We start from the raw sequence: 15,609 nt of genomic DNA, 5'->3' as shown, positions 1-15,609 counted from the left end.
AGGAGAGGGAGAGACTAGGGGAGTTTGCCACCATTTTCTGGCCTAATACCTAATAGCACACAGCTACAATACAATCAGTATAATATCTAATAACACACAGCTACAATATAAGCAGTATAATATCTAATAACACATTAGCTGCAATGTGAGCAGGTCCGTGAGAAATTGAAAGGATAGCCCAAGCTTAAGAAAAAAGAAAGATTGTTTTTATTGATGTCGTGTCTCATCCTTTACAGAATACACACAAACTCTTTTTTATTTTTGTTATTTTTATAATCGCACTATTTACATTTTTGAAAGGTTAACAGATCCTGTTATTACTGAGTGTTGGTCGGCGATGGACGGATAAGGAGGGGGACAGAGTGGGGGACAGAGTGTTGTGACAGAGTGGGGACAGAGTGGGGGACAGAGTGGGGACAGAGGTGTGACAGAGTGGGGGACACAGAGGGGACAGAGTGTGTGACAGAGTGTGTGACAGAGAGGGAGACAGAGTGTGGTGACAGAGAGGGAAACAGAGTGTGTGACAGAGAGGGAGACAGAGTGTGTGACAGAGAGGGAGACAGAGTGTGTGACAGAGAGGGAGACAGAGTGTGTGACAGAGAGGGAGACAGAGTGTGTGACAGAAGAGGGAAACAGAGTGGGAGACAGAGTGGGAGACAGAGTGGGAGACAGAGTGGGAGACAGAGTGGGGGACAGAGTGGGAGACAAGTGGGAGACAGAGTGAGGAGACAGAGTGGGAGACAGAGTGGGAGACAGATGTGGAGACAGAGTGGGAAACAGAGTGTGTGACAGAGAGGGGAAGAGTGGGTGACAGAGTGGGTGACAGAGTGGGGTGACAGAGTGGGTGACAGAGTGGGTGACAGAGTGGTGACAGAGTGGGTGACAGAGTGGGTGACAGAATCCACATGTCCTTTTCCTCAGCCAACAAGACGAGTAACTGACTGGTTCCACATGTCCTTTTCCTCAGCCAACAAGACGAGTAACTGAACAGCAAAAAATGACTACTCTATTATGCAGTAAAGCAGAGCGGGAGTTTCATATTTCCGGAAGCACATTTTCACCATAAAAAAWTTCACATTTATAATAAAGCATTCCATGCATCATCGCATTTGCAGACTTATGTAAGATAGCCTAGTATTTGTAATGTGATGAGTATATTGGATAGTCATAATTTAGGCAAAAAATATAACTCAATCCCTGTCTCCCATGCAAAAAAAGACAGTTCAATGACCGCATATAATATAGTGTAGAGGACTGGGCTATTGGCTTTATCAGATACATTACGTCTTTCTTTGCATGGGAGAAACAATACAATTCAACTACACTTTGTATGACTGGAGTTTYACTACGACTGGGTAGCCTACCCTGCTGACACTGACGAAACAATCAATAAAAGCGACTTTGTCCATAGGCCAACGATATAAGGGGAAAGAGACAGAAATATAATATGACAAGAGGAAAAGTATTGTCCAAAAACAAAACTTTTAAGCGCCACTGACCCAACAATATTAAAGAGTGAATATGCTCTTCCCTGGTGCCAATAAAATAGGTATATCGCCTAACGTTACTGTTGTTCGCTCAACTAACAGAACGATTCGAGGATTTTCAATATCTTCTCTTTACCATTTGCTTTCCAAACTGTTACGCCACAATTGAATTGAATATGGCAATATGCCTGGCTGGGTCTCTACTTTTTTCCCCCTCTGACAGTCGCAACTCAACAATCATCTATTTGGTATTTGCAGCGTGAGTTCCTCTCTTTCCTTCTCGCTGTAGGCAATTCGATTTAAAACAATCCACAATTTTTTATATWTTTTTTAAGTCTACGGGGAACTAATGATCCTCTGTGGCCAAACCATGCTTTAGTAGTCTATTTTGAATGATTGTATTTATATATAGACAGGAGTAGGCTATATACACTACATGGCCAAAATGATGTGGGCACATGCTCGTTGAACATCTAATTCCATAAATCATGGGCATTAATATGGAGTTGGTCCCCCCTTTGCTGCTATAACAGCCTCCACTCTTCTGGGAAGGCTTTCCACTAGATGTTGGAACATTGCTGCGGGGACTTGCATCCATTCAGCCACAAGAGCATTAGTGAGGTCGGGCACTGATGTTGGGCGATTAGGCCTGGCTCGCAGTCGGCGTTCCGATTCATCCCAAAGGTGTTCAATGGGGTTGAGGTCAGGTCTCTGTGAGGGCCAGTCAAGTTCTTCCACACCGATCTCGACAAACCATTTCTGCATGGACCTCGCTTTGTGCACGGTGGCATTGTCATGCTGAAACAGGAAAGGGCCTCGTCTAGAATGTCATTGTATGCTGTAGCGTTAAGATTTCCCTTCACTGTAACTTTTTTATTTATTTGAACCTTTATTTAACTAGGCAAGTCAGTTAAGAACAAATTCTTATTTTACAATGAGGCTTACCCCGGCCAAACCCTCCCATAACCCGGACGACGCTGGGCCAATTGTGCGCCGCCCTATGGGATTCCCGATCACTGCCGGTTGTGATACAGCTCGGAATCGAACCAAGGTCTGTAGTGACGACTCTAGCACTGACATGCAGTGCCTTAGACCAGGAGCCCGAACCATGAAAAACAGCCCCAGACCATTTTTTCTCATCCACCAAACTTTACAGTTGGCACTATGCATTGGGGCAGGTAGCGATCTCCTGGCATCCGCCAAACCCAGATTCGTCCGTTGGACTGCCAGAAGGTGAAGAGTGACTCCTCACTCCAGAGTCCAATTGCAGTGAGCTTTACACCACTCCAGCCAATGCTTGGCATTGGTGATCGTGGTGATCTTAGGCGTGTATGCAGCTGCTCGGCCATGGAAACCCATTTCATGAAGCTTCGGATTAACAGTTATTGTGCTCACGCTGTGTCCAGAGGTAGTTTGGAACTCGAGTGTCCACATACTTTTGGTCATGTAGTGTAATTTTGGTAACTTAAGTACATTTACTTAGGCTCATAGGCTAGGTAAATCTTTCCCTATGTTAATCTACTATCCCCCRTTGTAGAAAAGTATATGGTCGGAAGCAAGGTAAAACATGCCTCATAATATGTAGTAAAAACATTCAGGTTTCAAACAATTTAAGTATCTGTTTTCAAAATGCGTACTGCCTCCAGCTCATTGCAAAGTGGTGTGTGACGCGCTGATGAAGCCTACCTTCCGTTGCCTATGTATTTGAATGGTGAATGGGAAGCGCTTCAATTACCAGTTGAGAAATACAAATATGAAGAAAAAAATTATCATGGCCAAAACCAATTTTTTTAACACGTGACTGCATTTAGAATTTTTTCGCAATGATTGGGCTTATTAAACCCGCAGTCCGAAAAGATTTTCCGCTCAAAGGCGGAAATTCCGCTCTGTATCTGTATGACGTGTGTGTGATAAATAAGATACATAACGAATATACACACACACGTGCCAATTTAATTCCACGAAATTATGCAAATGAACGCATAGTCCGATAAGCATGACAGGTCAAATATATTTCCATCAACTGGCCTTTTTTCTCTCTCTCTTCTGGACAATTGACCGGTGACAATTTTATTTATCGGCTTTTCTATTTTTTTTAAGACCAAAAGCCGTAATTACCGCTAACCAAACCCTGGTGTGTCTGTGTAAGCAACATAGAAACCATAGTTTATCACCAGCCAATTGTTGATGTGACCACTTTGATTGGTTGAGTTTAGATATTCACGTTTGCTCAGTCCAACATGTGTATCTGTTATCTGTTTACCCAAACTGCCAAAGGACCTGCTCTATGTAGACATGGAATAAAAGTGTTGTGTCTGTTCTTTTCACTCTATATCTATGGTGAGTTTAAGCCCGGCACTGATTGCTAATGATTTAGAGAGGGAGGGAGGGACTAATGAGGTTGGGAAAGAGAGATAGAGTAGGGAGGGTGAGAGGGAAATATATTTGGTATCTAAAAGAGAGTGAGAGAGTAAGGTGACATGCTCTCCCCCTCACTTTTTTTTCTCTCTCTATTCTTTCTGTCACTCGTAGAGGTTGAGCAGCACTAACTGGTTGCTTTATTACCAGGGGACAAAGGGAGAAGCAGTGGAGCCAACACTGCTGCAAAGACCTGGTATACTAGATCACTGGACTGCTGCAAAGATCTGCTACATTATACTAGATCACTGGACTGCTGCAAAGATCTGCTACATTATACAAGATCACTGGACTGCTGCAAAGACCTGCTATACTAGATCACGTGGACTGCTGCAAAAGATCTGCTATACTTAGATCACTGGACTGCTGTAAAGACCTGCTATACTAGATCATGGACTGCTGCAAAGATCTGCTACATTATACAGATCACTGGACTGCTGCAAAGACCTGCTATACTAGATCACTGGACTGCTGCAAAGATCTGCTACATTATACAAGATCACTGGACTGCTGCAAAGACCTGCTACATTATACAAGATCACTGGACTGCTGTAAGACCTGCTATACTAGATCACTGGACTGCTGCAAAGATCTGCTACATTATACAAGCACACTGGACTGCTGCAAAGACCTGCTACATTATACAAGATCACTGGACTGCTGTAAAGCCCTGATATACTAGATCACTGGACTGCTGTAAAGAGCTGCTATATCTAGATCACTGGACTGCTGTAAAGACCTGCTATACTAGATCACTGGACAGCTGTAAAGACCTGCTATACTAGATCACTGGACTGCTGTAAAGACCTGCTATACTAGATCACTGGACTGCTGTAAAGACCTGCTATACTAGATCAATGTAAATACCTGCTATACAACCCTGGCTGTACTTTAGCTCTCTGGCCGATCCATATCTTTTACTCAGGGCCACATTCAGTTGCCACCGATAGAGAATATGTTGCGAAGTGGTTCTAGCTGACCTAAAAAACTGGACATTGTGGAGTTCTAAGGATCTGGACATTGTAGAGTTCTAGACCTGGACACTGTAGAGTTTCTAGACCTGGACACCGTAGAGTTCTAGACCTGGACACTGTAGAGTTCTAGACCTGGACATTGTGGAGTTCTAGACCTGGACATTGTGGAGTTCTAGACCTGGACACTGTAGAGATCTAGACCTGCACACTGGTAGAGATCTAGACCTGGACACTGTAGAGTTTCTAGACCTGGACACTGTAGAGTTCTAGACCTGAACACTGTAGAGTTCTAGACCTGGACACTGTAGAGTTCTAGACCTGGACACTGTAGAGTTTAGACCTGGACACTGTAGAGTTCTAGACCTGGACACGTAGGAAGTTCTAGACCTGGACACTGTAGAGTTCTAGACCTGAACACTGTAGAGTTCTAGACCTGGACACTGTAGAGTTTAGACCTTGGACACTGTAGAGTTCTAGACCTGGACACTGTAGAGTTCTAGACCTGGACACTGTAGAGTTCTAGACCTGGACACTGTAGAGTTCTAGACCTGGACACTGTAGAGTTCTAGACCTGGACACTGTAGAGTTCTAGACCTGGACATTGTAGAGTTTCTAGACACTGGACAATTGTAGAGTTCTAGACCTGGACATTGTGGAGTTCTAGACCTGGACATTGTGGAGTTCTAGAACTGGACATTGTGGAGTTCTAGACCTGGACATTGTAGAGTTCTAGACCTGGACATTGTAGAGTTCTAGACCTGGACATTGTAGAGTTCTAGACCTGGACATTGTAGAGTTCTAGACCTGGTTCTAAACACGGTAACAATGGCCACTGACCAGGATCTCGTCTCCTCCTGTGAGTGGGAGTGTGACAGGGTGTCGTACCTCCTGCCCTCCCTGCTGCTGTTCCTGCTCTACCTGGCTCTCCGCTGGCCCCCGGTACAGCGAATGGCGAGGCTGGGGGTGAAGGCTGCCGCCTGGGGGCTGTGGATGGCACTGTGCTGGGTCCTAGAGCTCCCCATCCACCGCCCTGACACAGAGCCAGGCTGGGGCAAGGAGAGGGGAGGAACACAGGGGCATGGATCATCCCCAGGCCTTGCCATAGGACCGTCACCAGAGAAAAGCTGGGGTAGGGAGAGGGGAATGGGCCTTGGCTTGGGATCACATCCAGCCCTCTCCCCAGCCCCAGGACCCACTCTAGCCTGTAAGCCCACAGCCCTGGCCCGGTTCCTGCTCCAGCACTGCTGTTCCCTGGCCAGACCCAGACTGGCCTCGTGGCCCAGGGGGGACCCCCACCTCCAGACACTCTCAGGTTTGCTATTGGGGGGCCTGACTGCAGGAGACCAGGGACAAGAGGAGGTCAACTTTACCCGAGACCACCTTCTACTGAAGGACGGGGGGGTAGTGGCTTTGGACTGGGCTGTAGGCGTAAGTGGGAGAGAGGCTGTGGGACGGGAGAGAGGGAAGGAGCACCATCCTGGGGGAAAGGCATTGGGCTGCCACACCTCCACGCCTCCAATCCTCCTCCTCATCCCTCACTACTGGGGAGGGGTGACGCCCCACCTGAGGGGTCTGTGTAGAATGGCTCTTCGTCAGGGTTTCTATGCCCTCGTGTTTCACCGTAGGGGCACGGGGGGGTGCCCTCTCACCACGCCACGGCTGACTGAGTATGGAGACTCTGCTGACCTGGTGCAGGTACACAATAATAATATTACTATAATAATTGTATGGTCTATAATTGACCTAATAATGATATTGTATATAATGTTGAACATACAAATGGTAAATGGGACACATGCATACAACATGGTCTCAGTACTCTGACATCTCATGTACAGTTGAAGTTGGAAGTTTACATACACCTTAGCCAAATACATTTCAACTCAGTTTTTCACAATTCCTGACATTTAATCCTTGTAAACATGTCTTAGGTCAGTTAGGATCACCACTTTATTTTAAGAATGTGAAATGTCAGAATAATGGTAGAGAGAATGATTTATTTCAGCTTTTATGTCTTTCATCACATTCCCAGTGGGTCAGCAGTTTACATACATTCAATTAGTATTTGGTAGCATTGCCTTTTAAATTGTTTATCTTGGGTCAAACGTTTTGGGTAGCCTTCCACACGCTTGGGTGAATTTTGGCCCATTCCTCCTGACAGAGCTGGTGTAACTGAGTCAGGTTTGTTGGCCTCCTTGGTCGCACACGCTTTTTCAGTTCTGCCCACACATTTTCTATGGGATTGAGGTCAGGTCATTGTCCATTTGGAAGACCCATTTGCAACCAAGCATTAACTTCCTGACTGATGTCTTGAGATGTTGCTTCAATATATCCACATCATGTTCCTCCCTCGTGAATTTGTGAAGTGCACCAGTCCTTCCTGCAGCAAAGCATCCCCACAACATGATGCTGCCACCCCCGTGCTTCACGGTTGGGATGGTGTTCTTCGGCTTGCAAGCTCCTCTGATCCCCTCCCTTCTCCTCTCTCCATCTATTCTTCTCCCTCTGTTCTCCATCATTCTTCTCCTTCTGTCCTCCCTCTCTCCTCTCTCCTCTCTATCTATTCTTCTCCCTATGTCCTCTATATATCTTCTCCTCTGTCCCTCCCTCTGTCCTCCATCTACTCTCCTCCTTCTCTGTCTTCCCTCTGTCCTCTATATTCTCTTCTCCCTCTATCCTCCCTCTCTCCATCTACTCTTCTCCCTCTGTCCTCATAATACTCTTCCTCCCTCTCATATCCTCCCTCGTCCATCTACTCTTCTCCTCTGTCCTCCCATCTGTCCTCCATCTACTCTTCTCCCCTCGTGCTCTTCCCTCTGTCCTCTATATACTCTTCTCCCTCTCCATCTACTCTTCTCCCTCTATCCTCCCTCTCTCAATCTACTCTTCTCCCTCTGTTCTCCCTCTGTCCTCCCTCTGTCCTCCAATCTACTCTTCTCCCTCTGTCCTCCCTCTGTCCTCTATATACTCTTCTCCCTCTCTCCATCTACTCTTCTCCCTCTGTCCCTCCTCTGTTCTCCATCTACTCTTCTCCCTCTGCTCCTCCCTCTCCCTCTCTCTATTATTCTGCTCCGTCTGTCCTCCCTCTCTATCTTCTCCCTCTGGTCCTAGACTTACAAAATTTATAAAAATAAAGAAAAGCGGAAATGTCTTGAGTCAAATAAGTATTCAACCCCTTTGTTATGGTAAGCCTAGTAAGTTCACGAGTAAACATTTCCTTAACAAGTCACATAATAAATTGTATGGACTCACTCTGTGTGGCAATAATAGTGTTAACATGATTTTGAATGACTACCTCATCTCTGTACCCCACACATACAACTATATGTAAGTCCCTCAGATCGAGCAGTGAATTTCAAATGTGACGCTTGGCATTCAAGCGCAAAAAGTTGTTTCATCAGACCAGAGAAAATCTGTCTTCTCATGTCAGAGTCCTTTAGGTGCCTCTTGGCAAACTCCAAGCGGGCTGTTGTGCCTTTTACTGAGGAGTGGCTTCCGGTTTGACCCACTCTACCATAAATTGCCTGATTGCAGTGGAGTGCTGCAGAGATGGTTGGTCCTTCCTTCAACCTCATGGCTTGGTATTCTGCTGTGACATGCACTGTCAACTGTGGGACCTTGTAATAGACAGGTGTGTGCCTTTCCAAAATCATGTCCAAACAATTTAATTTACCACAGGTGGACAACAATCAAGTTGTAGAAACATCTCTAAGGATGAATCAATGGAAACAGGAGTAGAGATATGAATGATGGATTCTTTCCCATATACATTTTTTTTTTACTATAAGCGTCTATTAAGTGCCAAATAAAGTAAAGCGTTGACATTGTATCTTAAATCAGCCATGAATCCCTTGTAACAGCGGAATGAAAGCTTTGTTGTGTGCAAAAGAGAGGGGCAATTGAATGCAAGCTTTAAAAAAGTGTTAGTTGTTAAAACATTTCTTGACTGTCTAATGGGTTTGACGTGTTAACTCGACCCACTCAGTTTTCCACCACAACACACCAGAAAATGACAACAAAAAAGAGTAGAACCAAATCACCTGCTTGTTAATTTCTTTATTTTACCGTTATTTTACCAGGTAAGTTGACTGAGAACACTTCTCATTTACAGCAACGACCTGGGAATAGTTACAGGTGAGAGGAGGGGGAATGAATGAGCCAATTGTAAACTGGGGATGATTAGGTGACCATGATGGTATGAGGGACAGCTTGGGAATTTAGCCAGGACACTTTTCATGTGGTCTATATTAAAAGGGCACTTCAGTTAATATAACAGGCTTTATAAAATTCAATATTGGTGCAATATTCTTCTCAAAATATCAAAAAGGCAGGTACGAGCTACGCAAATCCTAAAAAAAAAAAAAACTATACAACTCAAACTTGAATAGATGTTTGACAACTCAAGACTGGCTACGCAAGAACTACAGGCTATCACAGGCAACAAATCCAGCCCGTGTGGTGCCTCCCTCCCAGACGAGCTTAACACATACTATGCTCGCTTCGAGGCAGACCATACCGAGCTATCCAGAAAGGCTGTCGCCGCTCGGACGACCAGGTGACGGGGGGGGGGGAGGCAGCCTGGGACAGGGCAGTGTTGTAGTCCCACTTGCTTCAAGGAGATCACCATCATTCCAGTGCGCCCCCCCCCCCCCCAAAAATCAAGTACATGCAAAATGATTATCGCCTTGTCGCACTTGTCCCGCGTCATCATGAGTGCTTGGAGAGGCTGGTCATGGCCACATCAGGCATGTCAGACACACCGGACCTGCTCAAATAGCCTACGCTCCAACAGATCCACGGAAAGATCCCATTCCATCGCTAGTCACACGGCCATAACACATCTGGACAAGAGGAACACCTATGTGAGAATGCTGTTCATGACTACAGTTCAGCATTCAACACGATTGTTCCCTCCAAGTGCGACACCAAGCTCAGAGCCCTGGGTCTGGACACTACCGTCTGCAACTGGATCCTGGACTTCCTGACCGGCAGACCACAGGCTGTGAGGATTGGCAAACAACACCTCCTTCACACTGACTCTTAACACAGGAGGTCCCCAGGGTGGGTCCTCACCCCTCTGCTGTACTCCCTGTTCACCCACGACTGTGTAGCATTGCACGACACCAACTCCATCAACAAGTTTGCTGAAGACACCATGGTTGAGGCCTGATAACCAATAACGATGAGTCAACTATAGGGAGGAGTCCTTACTTGTCCAAATCTTCCTTGTTTTACTATCCTTGTGAGGACTTCTGGTCCCCACAACGATAGTAAAACCAAACACACACACACACACACATATACATTCAGGCTACCAATTGCTGCTACCAGACTCTTATTTACTATTGCTAATACTGCACAATTTAAACACTTGGACCCCCCAAACCACTTTTCTCTGATACATGTGTAAATATTGTTCTTCCTGTATTATACTTATGCTAAAATGTTTATTCTACTGACTGGAAATGTACTTTATGTTCGTATTCTTATGTATTATTGGTTGTGCATTGTAGAGAAGGACCAGCAAGTAGAAGCATTTAGTTGGACGGTGTATTACATGTGTATCCTTGAAACACTTGTAATGGCTGATGTATTTGGTGCTGTTCCTCTTCTCTTGTAAACACATCAGCCAGACAGGAGGACTCTGATCCTGTTTACGCTGGTCATCATCAGGCTGTTTGTTTAGCAGCCTAGATATACAAAACAAAGACTGGCAGCCTTTTGTGTTTTTTATATTTTATTCTACCTGCCATTTAGTTTAGTCACCTGTGATTCAGCCTATACATACTTTTTTACAGAGAACTACCAGATAACATCCTGATGGAACAATTCATAAATCTCCACCGGACAATTTACGTTGACACACCCCTCCCTTTTGTACACTGCTGCTACTCGCTGTTTGTTTTATTATCTATGCATAGTCACTTCTCCCAACCTCATGTACAGATTACCTCAACTACCTGTACCCCCGCACACTGACTCGGTACCGGTGCCCCTGTATATAGCCTTGTTATTGTTATTCTTATTGTGGTTACTTTTTATTTGAGTCTACTTGGTAAATATTTTCTTCTTGAACTGCACTGTTGGTTAAGGGCTTGTAATAAGCATTTTCGGTAAGGTCTACACTTGTTGTATCAGCATTTTACGGCAAGGTCTACACTTGTTGTATTCAGCATTTCACGGTAAGGTCTACAGTTGTAGTATTAAGTATTTTACGGTAAGAATCTACATGCTTGTTGTATCAGCATTTTACGGTAAGGTCTACACTTGTTGTATTCAGCATTTTACAGCAAGGTCCTACACTTTTGTATTCAGCATTTCACGTAAGGTCTACAGTTGTTTGTATTAAGTATTTTACGGTAAGGTCTACACTTGTTGTATTCGGCGCATGTGGCAAATAAAGTTTGATTTGAGCAATATAAACACAAATAACAAGCAAACATGGCTCAAGTAATACTACTGAATTGTAGCTTTAAATATATTTACAGAAATACAAACCATAGAACTGAAATTCCCATTTAAAGAGACGCTGGACTATGCTTCTGTCAGAATCACATTTCTGTCAGAGGCTTTGTCATAAACAATGAAGTGCTCTGTCTGTTCTAGAATTAAAGAGCAAGATAAGTTCTACCACCCATTCTATGTCTATATCTATGCTAGAATCATTCCCAGTCCCGTCTTTCCGTATTGAAAGCTAAGCTCACAGAGTGCCTGTTAGTCAATACATTAATTGTTTTTGGTAGGCTGGGTCCTGAAAGTGACATGTATCCTCACACCCCTCTTACCCCCCCCTCTCCTCCTGCTATGAACTGAAGTCCCATCTGCATCCCAAATGGCACCATATTCTCTATAAAGGAATATATCACCTTGGTCCAAGTAGTGCACTACATAGGGAATAGAGTGCCAAATGGGATGCACACCACATCTCCTGTTCTGTAAACACTGACTCATGAGGAGAACACTCAATAACCCATTCAATAAAACAGACTGTTCTCCAAGTAGCTGGCCAACACACACAGACTTGGTTCTGGGTTCCAGATTAATGGACATTCAGATTCATGTGCTCTTTCAACTTTGGTTGATCATCAAATTTCCATTGTAGAACAGAACGTGTCCAAAATCAGGGAAGGCTGTAGAGGGGAGGACGGCTCATAATAATGACCGGAACGGCGCGAATGGAATGGCATCAAACACCTGGAAACCATGGAAACCACACGTTTGAGGTATTTAATAACCATTTCCCGCTCCAGCCATTACCACGAGCCCGTCTCCCCAATTAAGGTGCCACCAACCTCCTGCGGTCCAAACCTCAGTCACTCTAGGGAGGCGAGAGGATTCAATTTGATCGCGCTTCGTCAGCTATGCAAATTTCAAAAGGCAACTTTCCCGCAATTCGCGGAGACCCCATTCACGGTAAACACTGCATACGTCAGCTCAATCGGAATTACCTTTAAATGTCAACTTGCTATAATGCGGATCTACCTCTGATCGGATTGAATCGCATCTTTAAAAAATTTGCTAATTTATTTATTTTTTTCTTCTCCCTGTCTCCCCTCATCTTCCGCATTTTCTCTCTTTCATCAGTGCTCTCTGGGGTGTCTCCTATTTCACTCCTCCTCTTCCACCTTCTCTACATCCTCTCCTCCTTTCTCAGCGAGTGTAGGACCTCTGCCAGGTAAACTGTCTCCTCTCCCTCCTCTTCCTCCTCCCCATCCATCATTGAGGTGTTCCTGTGTGTGTGACTGTGTGCTGGGTCTTCTCTCTCTTCATCATGGATCCCTCTTCCTCCGGGGGGGGTAGCATGGTACTGCCCTCTGCCCCCGCTGCCCGTGCCCCTCCTACACCCCCACCTCATCCCTTCCTCTCCTCCCCCTCAGAAACTCAGCCACCACCCTGAAGTACTCCAACACAGACACGTTACTCAGTTACCTCCCACCTCTCCTCCCCCTGTCCTCCCTCCTCCAGTCCAAACCCACAGTGGCCCGCCCGTCTCCGTCAGCGCCAGCAAGAAATAAGGGTTGTTTTGGAAAAGGGCGAGGGGCAGGGTGGAGGGGGGCGAGGAGGGGGTCGTCACGGCTACAGAGGCAGAGCACGGGAACCGCCACTCGTCTGCGTCCCTCAGAGGTTCGTTCCTCTCCCAGTAACTCTCCCAGTCCCTGGCAGGATGACCCCGCTCCCCCAGCACCCAGGCTGCCACCCCACCTACCCCTGATGCCCCTGCTAACCAGCTCCCCTAAAGGGAGGGTGGGGGAGCAGTGGCCCCTGTGGCACCTGATCTGGTCCAGAGGTGGAGGCTGGGGGCCCCAGGCTGGAGGGGTCCTGTTGAGTGGTGTGGGGTGTGTTGGTGGGGTGGTGTGTCCCCTGCTCTGGTGGTTGGAACCTTGGGAGTAGAGGCATGGGTGGGGGAGACGGTTTTGGCCCCGGACATGGCCTCCAGTTTTGGTGTTGTGGGGTCCCGTCAGATGGGGGTGTTCAGGGGGGTACAGCAGCCCCTGGTTTGGTGGTTGGTGCCGCGCTGGCAGTTCTGGCCCCTGGGGTCGGTGTGTGACTGGTTGGGTGGTGGGGATGTCGGGTCCGCAGTGCAGAGCAGAACAGGGTCTCTTCAAAGTCTCTGAAGGAGGAACAGTGGAGAGCCCTGTCTACATCTAAACCCCACTAAGGGCACTGGCATACCTGGGAGGAAGAAGGAGTCAGAACATAATCTCTGATGCTTTAGCTCAGTTTACCAACCCCATCATCACTATGGCCGGGATTCAATGCCAGGCATGTTAGAGTGGCACACTTATAATGGACTTCTCAAGGTAATTTACAGTTAAGCCGTCAACGTTTATCCTGAAGGTGATAATGTAGGGAAAATGACTTCAAAAAAGGAACACTGTGTAATACTGGTCTGTAGTTTAACACACCCGGTCTAAAAGTTTCAATTGAGAGGCAGAATATTGTTCTATAAACTAAACATCATAATCATCTAATCATCATCATCATCATCTCTCTCCTACCTGCTGAGTTGCAGTTTGCGTTGGACCAGCACTGCCCAGCGGTAGAGTGGCGGCAGGGGCGTGTCAAACCACAGCTGGGCCCTGCAGGACAGGTGAGATGCAGGCTGCAGCCGTCAGGTAAGAGGAGGAGCCACACTCTCCCAAGTAGGACAGCAGCAGGCCGAACCAGAACCCTCGCTCACCGCTACCAGCACAGAGGACGGGTGCCGGCTACGCACATACGCTACTGTCTGGAGGACACAGGGTTAAAGGTTGTTTAATATTGTTATAAAATCAGCTATCTAGTTTACTGATATTGTTATGAAACCAGCTAGCTAGCTAGCCTACTGATATTGTTACGAAACCAGCTAGCTAGCTAGCCTACTGATATTGTTATAAAACAGCTAGCTAGCCTATGATATTGTTATAAACCAGCTAGCTAGCTAGCATACTGATATTGTTATAAACCAGCTAGCTAGCTAGCTAGCCTAGAAAGATATTGTTAAAAAAACAGCTAGCTAGCTAGCCTACAGATATTGTTACAAAACCAGCTAGCAAACCTACTGATACTGTTACAAAACCAGCTAGCTAGCTAGCCTAGTGATATTGTTACGAAACCAGCTAGCTAGCTAGCCAGCCTACTGATATTGTTACGAAACCAGCTAGCTAGCCTACTGATATTGTTAGAAAACCAGCTAGCTAACTTACTGATATTGCTACACTCACTAGGAGGGGTCTCACTAGGAGGGTCCTAGAACTAGCTCAATGGTCTCACTAGGGAGGGTCCTAGAACTAGCTCAATGGTCTTCACTAGGAGGGGACCTAGGTGTGCATTTACAGTTGAAGTTGGAAGTTTACATACACTTAGGTTGGAGTCATTAAAAACTCGTTTTTCAACCACTCCGCAAATGTCTGTTAACAAACTATAGTTTTTGGCAAGTCGGTTAGGACATCTACTTTGTGCATGACACAAGTAATTTTTCTAACAATTGTTTACAGACAGATTATTTCACTTAATAAATTCCCATTATCACAATTCCAGTGGGTCAGAAGTTTGCATACACTAAGTTGACTGTGCCTTTAAACAGCTTGGAAAATTCCAGAAAATGAGATCATGGCTTTAGAAGCTTCTGATAGGCTAATTGACATAATTTGAGTCAATTGGAGGTGTACCTGTTTGATGTATTTCAAGGTCTACTTTCAAACTCAGTGCCTCTTTGCTTGACATCATGGAAAAATCAAAAGAAATCAGCCAAGACCTCAAGAAAAAAAGTTGTGGACCTCCATAAGTCTGGTTCATCCTTGGGAGCAATTTCCAAACGCCTGAAGGTACCACGTTCATCTGTACAAACAATAGTACGCAAGTATAAACACCATGGGACCACGCAGCCGTCATACCGCTCAGGAAGGAACGCATTCTGTCTCCTAGAGATGAACGTACTTTGGTGCGAAAAGTGCAAATCAATCCCAAAACAACAGCAAAGGACCCTGTGAAGATGCTGGAGGAAACAAGTACAAAAGTATCTAATATCCACAGTAAAACAGAACCTATATCGACATAACTTGAAAGGCCGCTCAGCAAGGAAGAAGCTACTGCTCCAAAACCGGCATAAAAAAACCAGACTACGGTTTGAAACTGCACATGGGGACAAAGATCGTACTTTTTGGAGAAATGTCCTCTGGTCTGATGAAACAAAAATAGAACCGTTTGGCCATAATGACCATCATTATGTTTGTAGGAAAAAGGGGGAT

At 45.6% G+C, this 15,609-nt stretch overlaps 1 protein-coding gene and 1 long non-coding RNA gene across 2 annotated transcripts in view; both read left to right on the top strand.

Annotated features, from left to right (window-relative positions):
* LOC139024385 (uncharacterized) overlaps positions 1-497 on the top strand; it is a 1,676-nt gene extending 1,179 nt beyond the window's left edge. Inside the window, exon 4 of the long non-coding RNA XR_011475675.1 lies at positions 448-497. This is a non-coding gene — a long non-coding RNA (uncharacterized lncRNA). The remainder of the gene's footprint in view (positions 1-447) is intronic.
* A 5,016-nt stretch (positions 498-5,513) lies between these two features.
* Positions 5,514-15,609, top strand: part of LOC112070878 (protein ABHD15) — an 18,828-nt gene continuing 8,732 nt past the window's right edge. The window contains exon 1 of the mRNA XM_024138333.2: positions 5,514-6,574. Within this exon, the coding sequence (XP_023994101.1) occupies positions 5,705-6,574 (870 nt within the window). The 5' untranslated portion in view covers positions 5,514-5,704. The remainder of the gene's footprint in view (positions 6,575-15,609) is intronic.

The sequence above is a fragment of the Salvelinus sp. IW2-2015 genome, unplaced genomic scaffold (genome assembly GCF_002910315.2).
Source record: "Salvelinus sp. IW2-2015 unplaced genomic scaffold, ASM291031v2 Un_scaffold1447, whole genome shotgun sequence".
Lineage (NCBI taxonomy): Eukaryota > Metazoa > Chordata > Actinopteri > Salmoniformes > Salmonidae > Salvelinus > Salvelinus sp. IW2-2015.
Note: the sequence above shows the minus strand (reverse complement) of the source record. Positions and strands in the feature narration are given on the sequence as shown.